A 17,279-nucleotide genomic window follows, 5' to 3' on the forward strand; every position below is an offset into this window, starting at 1 on the left:
AGTGTGTCCAATGGTTCGTGTACTTTGTCGACTAGCACTGATCCCCCTGAGCTTAAGCTCGTTGTTTCTTTGCCACTCTTTTGTTTCGTTCTTTCCGGACTCATCTCTCGTTTCCCGTTTTGACTCTCAAGTTTTTCTAATCTATCTTTAGTTTGCTTTAGTTCCTCAGCTAGAATAGCATCTTCACGTTCTTTTCTCAACTTCATGCGTGCTTTTCTAGCTTTCCATGTGTTTCTCTGTCTCCGCGGTCCTTGACTAACCACTTCAGTCGCTAACTTTCCATTCTCAGGTTCTCTAGTGGTTTTCTTAGCTTGAGCTCTAGTAACAACTTGCGTTGGTATCAGAGTTTCATTTTCAGACCCACTGCTGGTAGGAATAGTTTCTAGCATATTCAATGTCGTCTTTTGCACTTTGTTTGGATTCTTTGAACAATCCTCAATGAAGTGAGTAACCCCACACTCAGTGCAATAAGCGTTAATTCTAATGATTTCCGTATGTGGACAAACATTCATCAGATGGTCACCTCCACACTTGTAACAGGGTCCTAGTGCTCGTCTTGGTCCCACTTGATTCGTTCTTTGTGGATAGGATGGTCTTTGTCCCGTTAACCCTCCATGAGCTATGAACATCAATGTTCTTGCGTCCAAATTGTATCTCTCTTCATCAGAAGCACTTGTAACTGTTGGTGTTCCAACATTCCCAATCATGCCCCATGGTTCTGGTTGTTTGGGTTCTTCTGGTGGGTAATACACAGTTGGAGACATGTGTGCACCAGATTCTTCATAATAGGCTTGAACAGGCACTAAGGCTTGTTCTTCCTGATTCTCTAAGGTTGGTGCATATCTAATGCCCACTGGTCTTGCTCCTGGTAAAGGTGGTTGTTGTCCCAATACCGGTTGCGGTCTTTCTATCCCCATAGGTCCTGGTACATTTCCCGTTGGATATCGAGGTACTGGATGTACCTGAGGTGGTGCTAATTGAGCAGGAGGTGCATATTGACGCTCCCTTACATACCCTTTGTTGTAATAGCACTCCTCTGTTGGATGGTTTGTCCATTTTTGTTCAATAGCACACCATTTCAGTGGTTTTGGCAATGGTTTTTGGTATGGTGCCGTCCTTTTTAGAGCATCTTCTATCATTTGCTCTACATTTGGCATGGTTGTTGTTTGAACATTCTTTTTAGTGGTAGTCTCGCTCGCTATGGAGGAAGAGCTACTGGATGCAAAATCTGTATCCGTTGACACCTCTCCATAAACCGTACAGTTATCCACTAAGTACAATGCTTCTCTCGTTACTTGCTCGAAACTTGTACAAGCTTTCAAGTGCAAGTCCTTCTTGAGAGTGTCGTTTCTCAATCCTTCAATAAAGAGAACAGATAGTATGTCATCTTGTGGTCGTTCACGTACTAGACATCTCTCAATGTATTGTTTGAAGCGAAGTGAAGCTTCCTTCACTTTTTCGTGTTCCCTCTGTTTAAAAGCATACATTTGTGAGACCGTATTGTGCTTAATCCCTCGTTTTGAGAATTCCTCAGCAAACTCTCTTAGCAAATGGTCACTGTCATGGAATCCCCCTCTGTTCAGTGGTTGAAACCATGTCAATGCCGTACCTTCTAGAGTAAGACCAAATCCCTCGTATTGTGTATGGAAATCTGTTATCTGCTCAGCTCTTAAGACTTGCTTAAAGAGTGACACATGTGCATACGGATCTCCTGAACCACCATACTTCTTTGGCATACACTTGGCTACTTGAGATGGTCTCATACTTCTATGGTCTGCTACCAATCTCATTGCTCCTGTGTCCCGACTAAAGCTTTCTCTAGCATCATGGACTTCATGGGTTACCCTTGTCGGTTCCCCTGCCCTGAGTCTACTACTAGGAGGTAAATGTTCCGCTTCGAACCTTGGACCTGGAGTGGTATACGTGGGGATTGGAACTGCACTACCTCGATTCGTATCCATTGACTCTCTGGAATGTAAAGATCCCATTGGTCCGGGCTTCGAGTACTGAGGTTGACTGAAAGAGTCAGCAGCCTGAGTTCTTTGTCCTCCTGTTGTCATTGGGTTTTGCACTCCATTTGTTGGTCCTGGTCTTTGTGAGCTAGAAGTAACATAATACTGATGTAGTGGTCCCCCAAAGTATGTATATCCTTCTAATTCTTTCTTGCCCATTGTTGAGTATTGCCTCCCATACTTGTCGTAAGCGGCAATTTTCACTTCCGATCCCTCTGTGTAGGTAAAGAAATAAAGTCTTTTTTGGTCTGTCAACTCTCCGGTGTAGGGTTCTTCACATCTATAATAGAGATCTTGCTCCCCATTATTATATTTGTATAGCCCCACATAGATGTTATCAGTGTTGATCCTTGTAGTTTCATTCTCTCTTCTTAACCTCGCATCAGGGAAGTTCATTATTGGTGCTTTCTCCTCAAGTTCTTCATCTACTTTGGTTTTGGTGCCCATCAATCCCCACTTGTCCACAATGTTAGGGTTTAGGACTACCAAGTACATGGTACCCTCGTCATCTAGATATCTATCTCCGCTATAGTTCACAGGCACTAAGTCCTTGAACTCACTAGGTCTATCTTCTATCTTTACACAATAGCGGTCCATTCCATCTTTGTAGATCTTGGCACCTTGCTCATTGTCGTACTGGTATTTTATGAACAATAGCTTCATTGTGGCGGAAGGGTTTGATGATCCTGCTACCATATTTTCTCTGTTGTTCAGGTTCAAGTGTTCCAAGTGTTCGGTGAAAATCTTGTAAGATCTCTCCGAAGAAGTATCAGAAACACTTCCTTCAAAGATCGGCTCTAATGGTTGCACCCAACTTTGGTTTACACTTCCCTCGGTTAATATGACACTTGCTTGTTCCCCTTGTTTTGGTTGGTTATTCTGGAGATTCCTGCCCAATCTCAAATTCATCAATTCCCCTAAAGGACTTTAACTTTTCCGTCTCGGCAATTTGTTTTCCCAAGTTTTTGTGGTCAGAAATGATCCAAACTGATTGATACTTGGTCAATTGTTTAATCTTGTCAGTTGGACAACTTCTGTTTCATCAAGTGAGAATTTTGTTGCAGTTATGCTAAAAAAGACATTATACGCGTATGATGTCTTTTTTCACAGATTTGGACTATTTTGGTTATGCTCACTCTCAGTAGCCCCCTTATGCTCTGTCCACTCACAAAATTCAGTTTGAACTCTGTTTGAGCAAGTTATGGCTAATTTAGGCTTTTCTTGGCAATTTTCCGCTTTTGACTTGTTTTGGGTCAATTGTGATCCAAATGGGATGAAACTTGAAATATAATCTCTAGACAGCTATTACAATGGATCTGTGTTGGCAAAGTATCAAAATATGTCCAAAATTAGGTCAAAGACATCATACACGTATGATGTCTTTTTCATCAATTTGGGTCAGGACTTGATATTTATGCTTTCTACAGTGTTTGTAACAATCTTGTCAGGTCAGATATCAAAAATAAGCAGTGGATGTGCTAAAAGACATTATACGCGTATGATGTCTTTTGTCCCAGATTTTGACTATTCTTGGTTTTAAGCCTTCTCCAATGTTTATAATTGAGTTTCAAGTGTTTTTGTCAGGTTTGAATGTAAAAACGAGATCTGAATCCAAAATTTCCTATTCTTTGCGTTTCTTGGACTCCGGCTTGTCTTTTTGGGTTTCTTTGAGTGTTAATGCTCTTGTTTTAAGTTGACATTAGGGTATAACCCCCCTTTTGAACACTCTGGTAAAGTCAAAATTTCTGTTTTAGTCTTTGTTTGGTCATTTAAACATCATACGCGTATGATGTCTAAAGTTGCAGATTATTTCCAGTTTTTTGGCACAGAATCCTTCCTAAAGCTTTCTCAAGTGCTTAGCAACTCCCAGATACACAGAAAATTTCTCTGACTTTTGTTTATTGCAAGTTTCACTACTAACTCGACGGTTTAGTGATCTAACATGCAATCACCCATATCAAGCAAATACTCCAATGATTACTAGCTCTAGATCACGATCAAATGAAGTCCTACCTAAGCTAGTCCTAATCATAAAATGGGTTTGGTAATTGTGATTTTAAAGAGATCCACTGTCACTCACGGACTAGCAAATTCTTCTTCTATCAACAACTACTCAACACCAACAAAACAACAAACAAATCTAAGCTAAACTAAAAATACTGTCAACACGGAAGACCCAGGAATACCCCACTTCCTAGTATCTCTCGAGATCTTCGGAGTCCACCACTCCTAGATCTTTTCTAACTAAAGTATACAAAGTATTTTATACGACTCACCTCGTAGGATTAGTCTAAGGTCACCTACTTAGGGCTCTCGTCCCCGGCAACGGCGCCAAATGTTAAGGCGGTTACGCCGCTAGCGGAAGCTAAATAGCGAGAACTCAACCAACAACAGAATTTGTCAGACGAGGACGGAGCTTGACCCGCAGGCACATGGAAACAATTAGGTGGGTGTCAAATCACCTACTCGACCTTCTAATGACAATCACTACTAAGGAAATCAAATCTAAGTTCTAAAATACGCAGGTGACTGAAATCCGTACTACGAACGAATGCTATACGAAACAAGATCTAGAATCATTGAATCGATCTCAAACTCAAGGGGAAGTCTATACACTAGGTAAGAACAACACCCTAAAGACTTGAACTGCAAAATCAACCTATAACCACTCCGTGCGATAAACGCGTATGAAGACAGGCCGAAAAATACAGGTGATCGAAACTTGACCCCGATGGTACTAATGTGTAGCTCTACTCGTTGTGGTTCTATAGTTATGCTGCACGCTCCATTCCGACACACGAGTTGGAAGAAAACTCACACCGAAGCTCGTAGGAACTTACCACACATAGAAGCCGATAGCGCGCACTCTTGGTATCTGTGCGTAGCTCTCACCGTTGCTAACACAATGGCGGTGTCGTTTCTCCAATGGCGGCTCCGTAGCTCGCGTAGCAAGTAGATAAGACTCTCACTCTCTCTCTCTCTCTCAGACACATTCACGGTGCTCAAAAAACTCCCTTTGATTAATAATCTGCCCCCCTTAGGTTACAAAAACTTTGGCTTATATACCTCAGCCTTGGAGGTGAGAACATCTCTAACTAATTACATCAGCAAGTGAAATTACTTCGGGATTACAAGCTGGAAACTCAATTGAGTCCCGTTACTTAATGAATAGCTCAAATCAAAATTAATGTCGGAAAGACATTTATTACAATCAATGGTTACAAAATGATGAGTGTGAGCAAAAATGTGGGTGTGATCCTCTGCTGGCTCAACACACTTCAAAAGAAGAAGTAGTTTACAAAGGGATTAAACCCTTAATAGAGCTCCCACCTTGCTTCACTCTCACCACCTCACACTCACCTTGTTGCATCAACTTCACACTATGACATGTGTGTAGAAATGGCCTCCTTTTATAGGCCAAAAGGGCTGCCCTCTCTCGTGAGAGGCAGCCATGTGTAGCCGCCCTTGTGTAGATAAGTCCAAATCGGACCCTCCAATCCGCCCATGTGTGGCCGCCCTTGAGAAGACAAATCCGCTTTTGAATTCGGCCACCGGCCATTGACTTCCAACCACCGGCCACTGGCCATTGACTATCGGCCACCGGCCAACCGACGGTTGTTTTCCGACCACTTTCCGGCCACCGTCCGGCCATAATATTCCGGCAAAAAGGAATATTCCGGCCAGGGGGGGAAAGTCTCGGGGGCTTCCGCCCCCGAGGCCCCTAATGTTGCCCCTGATTTTTTACTGTGAAAATTTTGGTTTCCAGTGAGTGATTTTCCTTCATGCACAATGGCTTCTCCTCATAATGGGGGCCTTACAAATGTGTGCTTTTACCACAGAAAATTACAAGTGTAAATCAGGCTCCATACTTAACATTGCATTGGCACCATGTAAAGTACATCTATAGTCCATTGACACCATGTAAAGTATACCTCTACTCCATTGTAATCCTTTGGTTGCTATAAACAGGCACACTCCTGATAGAAATTACTTGCATAGTGCATAGTTAGAGAGAGAGAGAGAGAGAGAGAGAGAGAGAGAGAGAGAGAGAGAGAGAGAGAGAGAGATGGAATAAGGAATGAGATATTGCAGCAATTTGGGAAAGAGTCCTCGAAAGTGATAGGGACCTAGAGTTGGGAAGTTGATGATGGACATAAAGAAAGAGGTTACAGAAATAAATCAAAAGAGAAATGCATCTTGGGAAGAGACAAAAAGTGGGGTAGGGAACCTTGTTCAAGGAAGAAGATCTTGGAGCTATGGAGAAAGAGGGTGCAGATCTAGCAGGAGATATTGAAGATATGGAGAAAGAGGTTGTTGATCTAGCGCAAGATATTGGAGCTATGGAGAAAGAGGTTGTTAATCTAGAAGGAGATGCTGGAGCTATGAAGAAAGAGATTACAGATTTAAAAGGAAAGGTTATAGCTATGGAGAAAGGGGTTGCAGATCTAAAAGGAGATGTTATAGCTATGGAGAAAGAAATAGAAGGAGATTTTACACAACTAAAATTATGTGTTGTAGGCTACTTTGCAAAAAGGTGTCCTAGCATGAGAATAGGAGAAAGGAAAGAGAGACATATTAGGGTGTTTTAGAGAGAGAGAGAGAGAGAGGGAATAAAGATTGCAGATCTGCACTTTTTAGCAATTGAGGGGAGAGAAAGAGAGCTTGGGAAACTTTTGGAGGGAGAGAAAGAACAAGAGAGAGAATACAAAGAGGAAATAAGAGAGAAACTTTTAATATTTAAAAATTGATAAAGTACTTTTGGGGGGGTTACCATCTAGTAAAATTTGCATGTACTCTTTAAGAAAAGAGCAAAAGTATTTCTATATAGACATTCTACGCTATCTACTCCACTATTCTAGCCTTTGGTCAAAGCTTGATTAAGTTTTAAGTATTTCCTTAAAACTGTCAGTTAAAGAGGCCCTCCTATGCCCCATTCTCTTCCTAATGGTGTTGTCTGCCCTCTACAACCATCGATAAGCAGGCTTCTTGATTGCATGGTAAGGTGGTGGCCCCCCACTACTTTCACACGTAGTGAAACTACAATTTCAAAAGAGTGAATCTTTTGCACCAATGTGTTCCTACCTTATAAATATGCTTATTTTTCACTCACCTAGCTACCAAGCATCCCCCCCCCCCTTGCTACCATCCCCAAAAATAGGTATCTAGTGTACCACCTATTCATACATATACCCTACTCGGATATGTTATTTTTACGAGCTAAAACACCCAAGCTTAGAATGACGAGCTTCAAATAAATTATCTTGATGAGATATTGTTTTAGCAATGCTACCTAGTAATTGTTCCATATAGCGTATTTGCTAAGCTAGGGAATATTTAGTTCTTTTTACAAGAACTATTTTTAACTCTATTCCCTCAAGTTTTTTTTATGCTATAAGCATAAACTAATCCATGAACATTGGCAAGCACAAACCACTCCAATCATGGAACTGAAAGCTCGGATAGAATTTCGCTAATGCATGCACACTAGGTATTGTGGGCTCTAATGTTTAGCAAAGGCATATCTGCAAAAGCATCCAAATTCATGCATTTGTTAGCTTATGAAGCTTTTTAGACACAATAAATGCAGTCTCTCTATGGACTTTATTGTGGGTCTAGTGTATGAGAACATGACTCGATATGGTAGATAGGTTGACTAAACTTTGTAAGTTTATTATTTCAACCCAATCGATCATCAAAAATCTAGAGTTCACCAAGTTGTTTTCACACAATGTGTAAAGGTTATATGGATTTCCCAACACTGTTGTGAGTGATCATGATTGGGATCCCCAATTTCACAGTCATTTCTGGGGGGGCTATGTTTAAACGGTTGGGAACACAACTCAATATCAGTATTGTGGGTCATCCAAAGATGGAGGAGTAGACTAAACATGTTATTCAAGTGCTAGAGGATATGCTAAGAGTTTATGTTAGCAAAAAAATTCCAACTAGAATGATTATCTCTTTTTTTTTGGAGTTTGCTTATCATAGTACAAAGTCTATTACAACTAGGCTTAGTCCCTTCAAGCTTATGTGCAGTTTTTAACCTAGATCACCATCTACAGTGGGTTTGGCTATTGAGAAGATACAAAAATTTTGCTGATGAGACATGTCAAAAAGCCACTTTTATGGAAATTCAAGAAGAGGTATTATTATATGCTCCAAAACCTTTAGAAAGCCTGAAAATTGGTCATCCATCTAGCTATCTCTTAGGTGTTGTGATCCATTTCTAGTATTTTAGTGAGTTAAAGATCTAGTCTATGCACTCTCATATTCATCCGGTCATAGGGACAACATTGTCATCAATCAAAATGTTCTTGTTCATTTCATTGAACCTCCCACTCAATCGCATGACCCAGAACATATTCTTGACTATCATGGTATAGCTCAAGGGAGAAAACATTAGTGTTCTTAAGGAGAAACATCCCACTTTTGTTTATGAGGACAAAAATGTTTTCCAAGGGGGAAATAATGTAAGGCCATGGGCACGGCCCAAGGGGAACATCGCATGCGGCTCAACCCTATATAGAGGGAAGAGGTAGGGTGGGAGGAGCAGGCTGTTCCCAAATTTACTCCTGGCTTTTCACTAGAATTATAGAGGATTAACCCTAGTATTTCTCAACATCTTTTCATGCTTCACCATTCTAGTGTAGTTAGTATAGTTTTATCAAGATTGCTAATTCTCTAGGCCAATTTTGTAAGCTGTGTAGTTTCTAACCATAAACTTCCAATTTTCATATATAGGGAGCATTTTACATGGGAGCTTAGAGGTCATAATGGGGAATCCAATTTTTCCATGTTTGTTGTTTTTAGTACTTCATCATCATGGCCAAGATCCTTCTTAGTAAGATTTTTGTATGCTATTGGCATACTCCATCGGTCATGATCTATTGAGTTGTTCTGTAAGCCCATACCACCGTCTAAAGCTTCTCATCCCAATTATGGGACTCCTTTTGTGCTATCTTGGTTAGATTGGTCTTGGTAGTCTTATTACTACTTTTGTCTTGTCTACTACATCTGTAATAATACGTAGTGGACTTTCGATGCTTGATCGAGAAGATTTTCATGCTTGACTTTGCTATGTTGTTGGGCAATGCTTTGGCCTCTACCCATTTACTAACATAGGATGTGTCCATCACAATATACTTGTTCTTCCTTGGGGTTACCTTCTTAAATGGACCCATGAAGACCCCACTTCATGAAAATCCCCAATGGCTGTATGGTGGTCAAAGGAACCATATCTGCTATCGTGGGCCTTCCCATTCTCTGGTAAATATCATAGGTTTTGCAGAAAGTCCTTGCATCATCCATTATACTTTACCACCATAACCCTACCTGTAAGATTTTCTTGTAAGTGATTTCAGTAGAAAGATGTCACACTGAGCTCCCATTGTGAGCCTGTGTAATGACCTGCACCCCACCTTGCATAGGCACACATCTACTAAGTACCCCATCAATTCCGAGTCTGTATAATGATCCACCTATGATAGTGAACTTCAGACTCTTAATGATTAGTGGCTTCTGAATGGATTGGGTCCAATCCTTTGGAAACCCTCCAAACTGTAAAATTATAAACATCTTGCCACTTCTGATGTGGCTCGTTTGTTGTCATACTCTGGGATAACTTAGTATCCATTGGCTCGTCTCTTAGCGACGTTGTTGAGATTCCTTGTGTGCTTTTGGACAAGAAATCTACACCATAGTAAGTCTTTCCTAGCTTATGGAAGATCTTGAACTCAAATTCCAACAAGAATGTCATCCATCTGATTAACCGGCCCCGAATCACTACCATGTTAATCAGAAAAAAGGAGTGCTTGAAGGTCAACATAAAAGTGGAATAGTTTTCCTAGTAGATAATGTATGAACTTTGTCACATTGAATATCATAGTGCCTCTCGTTTGAGTTGTTGAGTATCCTTGTTTAGCTACACTGAACCTATGACTAGCAAAGTAGACTAGGTAATTTGTCTTCCCATCAGGTTGGGCCAATATTGCTCCCGTTGATGTACCACATGCATCCACGTGAACTTTGGATATTAGTTCCTATTCTAGCTGACGAAGGATTGGCTTCCTGTTGATCGTTTCCTTGAGGCACTAGAAACTAGCCTCACATTCCTGGGTCCATATGAACTTTGCTCCCTTCTAGGTCATTTCATATAATCAAAAGGCCTTGGTTGCAAACATATAAATGAATCTTCTATAAAAATTGATGTACCCTAGGAATGAGCTTAGTTCAAACACATTGCTCTACACACTAGACTTTGACATGCATTTTGTACACCAAGTCTCTACCCTACCTACTGACGGTCTGACTTTTGACATCTCATCAATTTGTTTTGACATTGCCTGAATTTTCTTTGTCCACACCCCTTTCTTGTTTTTCTTTGCCTAATCATCCGACTCACTCTTAGATGAGCTTGAATTGGAGCTAGACTCCGACCCCTCCGTTGACGACTCACTATCACTCGAGTCCCTTCTCCCTTTGTGGCCCTTCTCTTTCTTGGGTTGTTGCTCTAGCTTGAACACCCTTTACACCAGGTCCTTGAATTTCTTCACTGGTGGTAATACCTCATGTTCCTTGAGCTTCTTAATTATGAACCCACTCAAATCAAGTTCGCGTGCAAAAATAGATATTTTCTAGTAAGATTTTATTTGTGGCAAAACTATTCAACTAGATATATGCTTTGACATTTGATTGAAAAGACTTTTCAAAGACCTCTTGCTTTTGAGTGGAAAGGTTCTTCCTTGCCAAGTACTCTTAGTCCTTAATATTTGGAAGGGTTATTAAAGCACCTCCCCTTAAGGGCCTTCAGGGGGGGGGGGGGGGGGGGGGGGGGGGGGGGGGGGCTCCTCCCAATTGAAAGGCAGGATAGCGATCGATCTGGATCGTTGATCGATTAAAATTTAAACTCGCGATCCCGAGTTTAGATTTTGAAAAACTAATCTCGAGAGGTCAACCTAATCTCGAGACGCCTTGCTTTCCCAACCAGGTTTTGAACCTTCGTCATCAGCTTGGAGGACACACGCCTTGACCTACATGCTCGCGTGCGCCTCGTTGGAATAGATGTGATTTCACATCTATTTGAAGGTAAACTCGGGATCTCGACATTAAAACTAAACTCGAGATCCCGAGTTTAGTTTTTGTGGACCCCACCATAAAAACTAAACTCGGGATCCCGAGTTTAGTTAAACTTGGGATCCCGAGTTTAGTTTTTACCCGTCGACGACCGAGATTTGCGAGCGCCTTTGATTTCGCACAAGAGCCATTGATCCCATACTTTGAGACCCGTGGCACTTAAAGGTGAGGGGAGGGAGGGGGGGAGGGGGGCAGGGGTGTCAGACCACGTGTGATGAAAACCTTTAATTTATGATCTTTCCTGCACTTCTGGTTTCGCCCATAGTTTTTGGTGCTTAATTTATATAAGCACCTTCCCCCCTTATGTGCCTTCAAGTGTGTCGCGGTGTGCCGGGGGGGGGGGGGGGGGGGGGGAAGAGAAATCAGACCGTCTGTGATGAAAAACCTTAATTTATGAAAAGGGGGGGGGGGCGGGGGGGGGGGGGGGGGGGGGGGAAGAGAAATCAGACCGTCTGTGATGAAAAACCTTAATTTATGAAAAACTGTAAAGAGCTCTATGCTAAACATCCATAGTTTGTAAAACAAAAAAAACTGTTAAAAGATATAGAATCCAGTTGGTCCCAAAACTGTTAAAACATAGTTTGTCCCAAAGCTACACAATCCAGTTTGGAAAGGAAACCAAAAGCTTGCATCACTCTGGAAATTTCCTTGCACTTCAATACAAGCAACTCAGGAAAACATGAAAAATATTTGTCAAGCTCACCTTCAGTCTAGCATTTGTGGACTCCACATCCACTCCTCTCTTTAACAGAGATTACCTTGGGACAATTGCCTTGGGACAACCTAATAAATTCCACAGGTGTACAGGAATGGAGAAACACGGTATTCTTTCATGAAATTCAATCCCATCCTTCTTTGAAAGCTTTGAGCTTTTGGCCCTTCCTCTACAAATTTCCAACTGTTACAAGGGTCTGTTAATGCCACACCTCAGAGCCTTGCAAGGTAAAGTAGTAGATTATTTCTCAAATAAATACGCCACCTTGCTAAGTACATCATCAACAAAATCCCCTGTTTAAGAATCCCGCCAGTCTTTTGAAAAGCATCCGCGCTTGGTTCATCCCTAGAATAAGTTCTTTCTCTTTCATCCAGTCAACTGGCTTTCTACAGACACCTAGTGATACATTTTGGTACAATAGCTCTCCACCTTCAACAAGCTCTGCAATCTCTTTATCATGTGCCTCCTTAATATTGAAAGAGAACCCTGTCAAATACAAGGGAAGATTTCAGCACAAGCAGAGCAAAAAATTAAATAAAAACTTCCTTCTTGCACATATGTTGGAAACTTGCCAGTGGGACGATGGTGGAAATGGAGATGAGACTGGTCAGGACAACTTAGTTGGAGGCCCAGGACACATTCAAGCAACCTGCACACAAGCTTGGCACTCCCATTCGACATAGAGTCATTCCCTGCCTCTGTTTCAATATCATGAGAATCTCTCTCTCTCTCTCTCTCTCTCTCTCTCTCTCTCTCTCTCTCACACACACACACACACACACACACAAAACCGTTGTAGTGTTTGTTCTTGGTCCCATGGGTCATATCTGACCTCCGTGGACGATAATGCAATCTCTCTCTCTCTCTCTCTCTCTCTCTCTCTCTCTCTCTCTCTCCCCTTACCTGTAGTGACATCCGTGCTGTTTCCACTTTGACTTCCTTGAATTGGCACTGGCTCTGCAGTTGCTTGTTTTTGCTTGTCTGCAATGTGTTCTAGCAGCGAAGTCTTGAGTCTTTTGTTTTCTTGCCTCAACTCTAGACCTTCATAGTAACATGAATGAATTGATTTGTGGGGAGCAATCCTTATAAGCACAATGCACAATCAATCACGATATATGAAGCTAACCTTTCGCCTGCTCTTGTAGGAGTTCATTTCTGCAGTCAACATTGGCTTTTTCTAGATGCTTAAATCTGCAAATAAAATGTGGTAATTCCAATAGTTTCTACTATCAAAGACTGTGATGAAAATTCTAGTCCTTTCAACATGAAGGAAGGCAAAGCCATTGCACCTTTCAAAAAGCTCTGAACTGCTGGCCACTTCAATTTGTTGTTTCAATGATACATTTTCTCCCTTGTAAAATTCCAACAAAGCCTCCGTTGCTGCAAGAGAAACATAACATGACACTATGTTTCAGCACAACACATGAAAGAAGACGGTTTGCATGCACAGAGACGAATGATAGAATACATCTGATATTGAGTACTGTCATAAAACAAAAAAGAAACCATTCGCAACAAACCGAGCTCCTGCAGGGTAATTACTACTCTGATAAGACAGAATACATTGACAGTAACATCTGTCACAAATACAAAATCAAGGTTATTAAATAAATTAGATGGATGGTTCTCTCCGCCTATTTTCAAGAATAGAGGTTTCTTACAGGCTAAGACAGAATACAAGGTATGCATTGACAGTTTTAACAACCGTCAAAAATACAAAATCAAGGTTGTTAAATAAATTAAATGGATGGTTCTCTCCACTTATTTTCAAGAATAGAGGTTTCTTACAGGCTATCTTGCTTTAGTTAAAATAATCATGGTAGAAAGCTCTACAATCTCTGCAAATGAGCAACAGTACACAAGGGAAGCACACATGCAAACAGACCCCAACAAAGCCACAAAGCCCAGAGGAAAATGTGATTGCTTCCCAAAGGAACAGTAAAAGATGCATTGCTACAATCAGTGGAGTGGACACAAAAAATGCCAACAAGGTTTGCCTGGGTGAGGCACTTGGTAGGCCCTGATATAATGAGAATAGACCCTTGGCTGATATGAATTGATGTACTTAAGTAGGGGATCTCAGAGCAGCCAGGAAGCACATTCATATCTACACAAGAAAGGCAGTAACTCAGGAAACTGAAGACTTCTTATTAAGCATACCCTGCACAAAATCCGAAATTCGAGAATTCTGCTCATTGTAAAGAGCATCTACCTCGTCCAACCTCTGAGCCTGTATTCATGAGAAAGCCCATTAAGCAAAGTGTACATCATTGCAATTAACTCTAGTCTCCAGGTGTAGTCATACCTTAAGTTTCTTATATCGAGCGAAAAGCCTCTCATAATCCTTTTGTAGCTGTTAGAAGAAAACATATGATCAGACATGATAGCGAAATCTAAAATGGGGTGAATATGTATCACAAGATCTCGGCAAGCTGAATAAGGCTAGCTATGTTTGAAAAGCTGTGATCCAGCCCAAAGACTTAATGTCATAAGATGGACTGGACTAAATGCATTGGTTTCTGTTCACATGAGCTTAGAATATACCAACACCAAGGCGCTAGAGCTTGGGAGAACAGCTCCAGAACCTGCATCGTTGTTTATTTGTCTACTTGCAACATCTTTGCTTTGATCTCCCATTTGGCCTGTTGCTGTTGTTTGTCGCATGTAGTCCGTTACTGGCTCTTTGGCAGAATTACCAGCATTCAAGCATCTGGATCTTAAATGGGTTTGATCTTCAAACAGATCACAGGTTCTCTCTGCTAAGGAGAGTCCATTGTCACTGACAAGCTTACTCTGTGAGAGCAGATGAGACCCAACAGGAATTTCAGCAACTTGGACATCACACCTGATGCTAAATAACTCGCTCTCAAGTGTCACTGGAGCAGTACACCTGCTTGAACCCTTGGGCAACTGCTCTGATTGCTTCCTCTTCTTCAGTACCATCTGCGGAGAGGACTCTGCCTGCCCCTTTCTCCCTGACCCTCCACCATTGTCCAACCTGTTCTTCTTCATGACCTTCTGAGGAGAGGACTCTGCCAGCCCCTTTCTTCCTGATCCTCCACCATTGCCCACCCTGCTGGACGATGGTGGAGCATTCTCCTTTTCAGCAGAGTTTAAATTACTTGCTTCAGTATGTGTGCGCCTCCTAAAGGAAGAGTCAAGAATATTTCCTGAAAGAACTCCAAATGGAGAAGACAATACTTTCTCAGATGGTTCTGAACTACGATTAGGGCTGGCTTTGCGACTCTGAGATCGTGTAAGCCTTGCGGTTCCCATTGGGCTTTGTAGTTGCTTGCCATGTCAAGAGAAAGGAGGCTCGCATGCCATACTGTCAAATTTAGTGCCCGACTACCACCATGGACATCATATTCTGGTGCAGAATGACCTCTGTGCTGCGAAATTCTGTAAGAGCCTTATCCCATGAAGCAATAATGCAAAGGGTGTGGACACAGTGCAGGGAGAGCATGGAACAAAGCAACGGAGTCCGCACTTGAGGAGAAAGGCACCAGAAAATAGAGATTAAGAAAGGCACCTTGGTGTCAATCTATGGAGTAGAGCTTGGATCTACTGAAACCCGCAAGAGCTTTGATATTGTGAAAACGTCTGGTACGAAGATAGGTGGATCTCCTCTGTTTGCAGATGAAAACCTTCCACTTCAGATTGTGGCGCAGAGCGATAAGTTGCAGATAATTCAACAGACCTCTCTTCAGCATGTTAGGGTTTGCCCAATGCGCAGTGAGCAGACAGACAAAGAAGACGACGAAGCAGTGGCGTCCCCCTTTTTTTCAAATTTCTCCTGACGTGGCACATGAGATCCGTTAAAAGACGTGCGATTTCATACCAAGCCCGGACGCCAAAAGAGCCGGACAAAGCAGGCTCAAAAATAAGATAAATTTCTTCAAGCAAACTATGATCCTCTTCACTATGAAAGTGAGGATTAGGCTCGGGTGATCCAATGGCTAGCCATGACTTCATATTTTATTTTATTTTTGACACAGCAAAGGGCCCACAGGGGGAGGTGCTTATCCCTTCCAAATATTAGCCATGTTACATGGTCGGGGCAAGGGCCGTGTACCATCGGGCAAGAGCCACGTGTAGGCATCAACATGGCCACCTAATTGATGCACTATGTGCTGGGAACGACGGAGAGAACTCGTAGCAACTAGCTAGGAACCTCCTCCTCGGGTGACCCACCCCGAGAGGAGGATGCACTCAAATGTCCAAGTGCAAGAGCTCTAGCAACGTGAACACCAGGTGAGCACAAGGTGTCCCTCTAGGGTGTGACCCAACGAGGGATTTGAACCCACAACCCATAGGGTGAGAGGCTTCTTTGGGGATGACTTCATATTTTAATTGCCTACCCTGGTTTGAGAGTATTGTTGAGGACTAAAATATCTTGTCCTACACAACATGTCGTGATTGCCAACCATGGATGATTGAAACATACATGTCGATAGGGTCCAACCCATCATCCAAACGATTTTGAAACTATGATAAGCATTGATTGTCACACCCTTCACATTGGTATTTTGATGTGCTAGCATTACAGTTTGCAAAATTGTTTGGAAATAGTTGTGAGGTCAGTTTCTTGATTGCACTATTTTTTCAGTTTCTTGTGAAACCCATGCCACCTACAAGAGGGTGTGCCTAATAACAATTTATGTAATGTGTGTCTAGTGCTTGGGGACCGGGGTATGTATATCCACAAGATTGGCATGCCCTCATGTCATAAAAACTAATATCTAATTCTCCCAAATGATTTTCTCATGCTAAACTGATCATTTAATATGGGGAGGTACCACGGGAGTAAAAGTTCTATAGAATATTGGTAAGGCTGCCAGACTGGTCTCAATAGGGATCCCAAGGGGGACAGTATGCAAAAGAGCAATGTGCATTAACGGAGCTTAAAAGACCTAAGGTTCAGCTCCATTAAGACTTCCATAGGCTAAGGTTCCAAAAATTAATGAAAAAGTCCAATGGCCAAAAGTGGGGAAATTGGATGGTTATGGGAAGACTAAAAAGTCTTCCCACATCCCCACGAAGGAGAGGGCGAGCCCTAAAGGTAGGGGAAGAGAGAGAAATACACACACACACACACTCCCAAGCTCTCCCTTTACACAAAGGGAATAATGGACACATGGCAGGCTCCTAGCCCAGATGCCCCCAATCTCCCCTCAAATCCTATTGGATGGCCATAGAGGTGGACCAATGAGAATTAGGCTAGAGTAAAATTAATCTAATCAATTTAAAAATGCTTGATAAAAGAATCGATAGAAATTAATCTCCCTAGAAGACTATTGGACTGTCTACCCAGTAGCCCAATGGCTTGCTTGATTTCTATTGGCCAGAAGACTAAAAGGTCCAATGAGAGTTTAAATAAATTATTTTAATTACCTAAAGCTCTCACAAAATGGGAAAGG

The 17,279-nt window shown here is 41.9% G+C and overlaps 1 protein-coding gene across 1 annotated transcript; it reads right to left on the minus strand.

Annotated features, from left to right (window-relative positions):
• Nucleotides 1-11,698: 11,698 nt before the first annotated feature.
• On the minus strand, nt 11,699-15,646 carry TTN9 (titan9). The gene is made up of 10 exons (XM_086523166.1): nt 14,404-15,646; nt 14,165-14,212; nt 14,020-14,089; nt 13,149-13,239; nt 12,986-13,050; nt 12,763-12,900; nt 12,432-12,557; nt 12,289-12,345; nt 12,124-12,152; nt 11,699-12,042 (listed from the first exon to the last, which is right to left on the minus strand). The coding sequence occupies exons 1-10, from the start codon at nt 15,133-15,135 to the stop codon at nt 11,899-11,901; spliced, it is 1,500 nt and encodes a 499-aa protein (XP_086379292.1). The 5' UTR covers nt 15,136-15,646; the 3' UTR covers nt 11,699-11,898.
• Nucleotides 15,647-17,279: the final 1,633 nt, after the last annotated feature.

The sequence above is a fragment of the Adiantum capillus-veneris genome, chromosome 11, assembly GCF_014529385.1.
Source record: "Adiantum capillus-veneris isolate H3 chromosome 11, ASM1452938v2, whole genome shotgun sequence".
NCBI lineage: Eukaryota > Viridiplantae > Streptophyta > Polypodiopsida > Polypodiales > Pteridaceae > Adiantum > Adiantum capillus-veneris.

What these genes read in the sequence shown, in the direction of transcription:
- TTN9 (XM_086523166.1), bottom strand. Translation starts at nt 15,135, where the DNA reads ATGGGAACCGCAAGGCTTACACGATCTCAGAGTCGCAAAGCCAGCCCT. An exon ending in GCTCTAGCGCCTTGGTGTTG is followed by an intron (nt 14,213 to 14,403) that starts GTATATTCTAAG and finishes TTCTTCTAACAG; the next exon opens with CTACAAAAGGATTATGAGAG. An exon ending in GATTGCAGAGCTTGTTGAAG is followed by an intron (nt 12,153 to 12,288) that starts GTGGAGAGCTAT and finishes ATTCTTAAACAG; the next exon opens with GGGATTTTGTTGATGATGTA.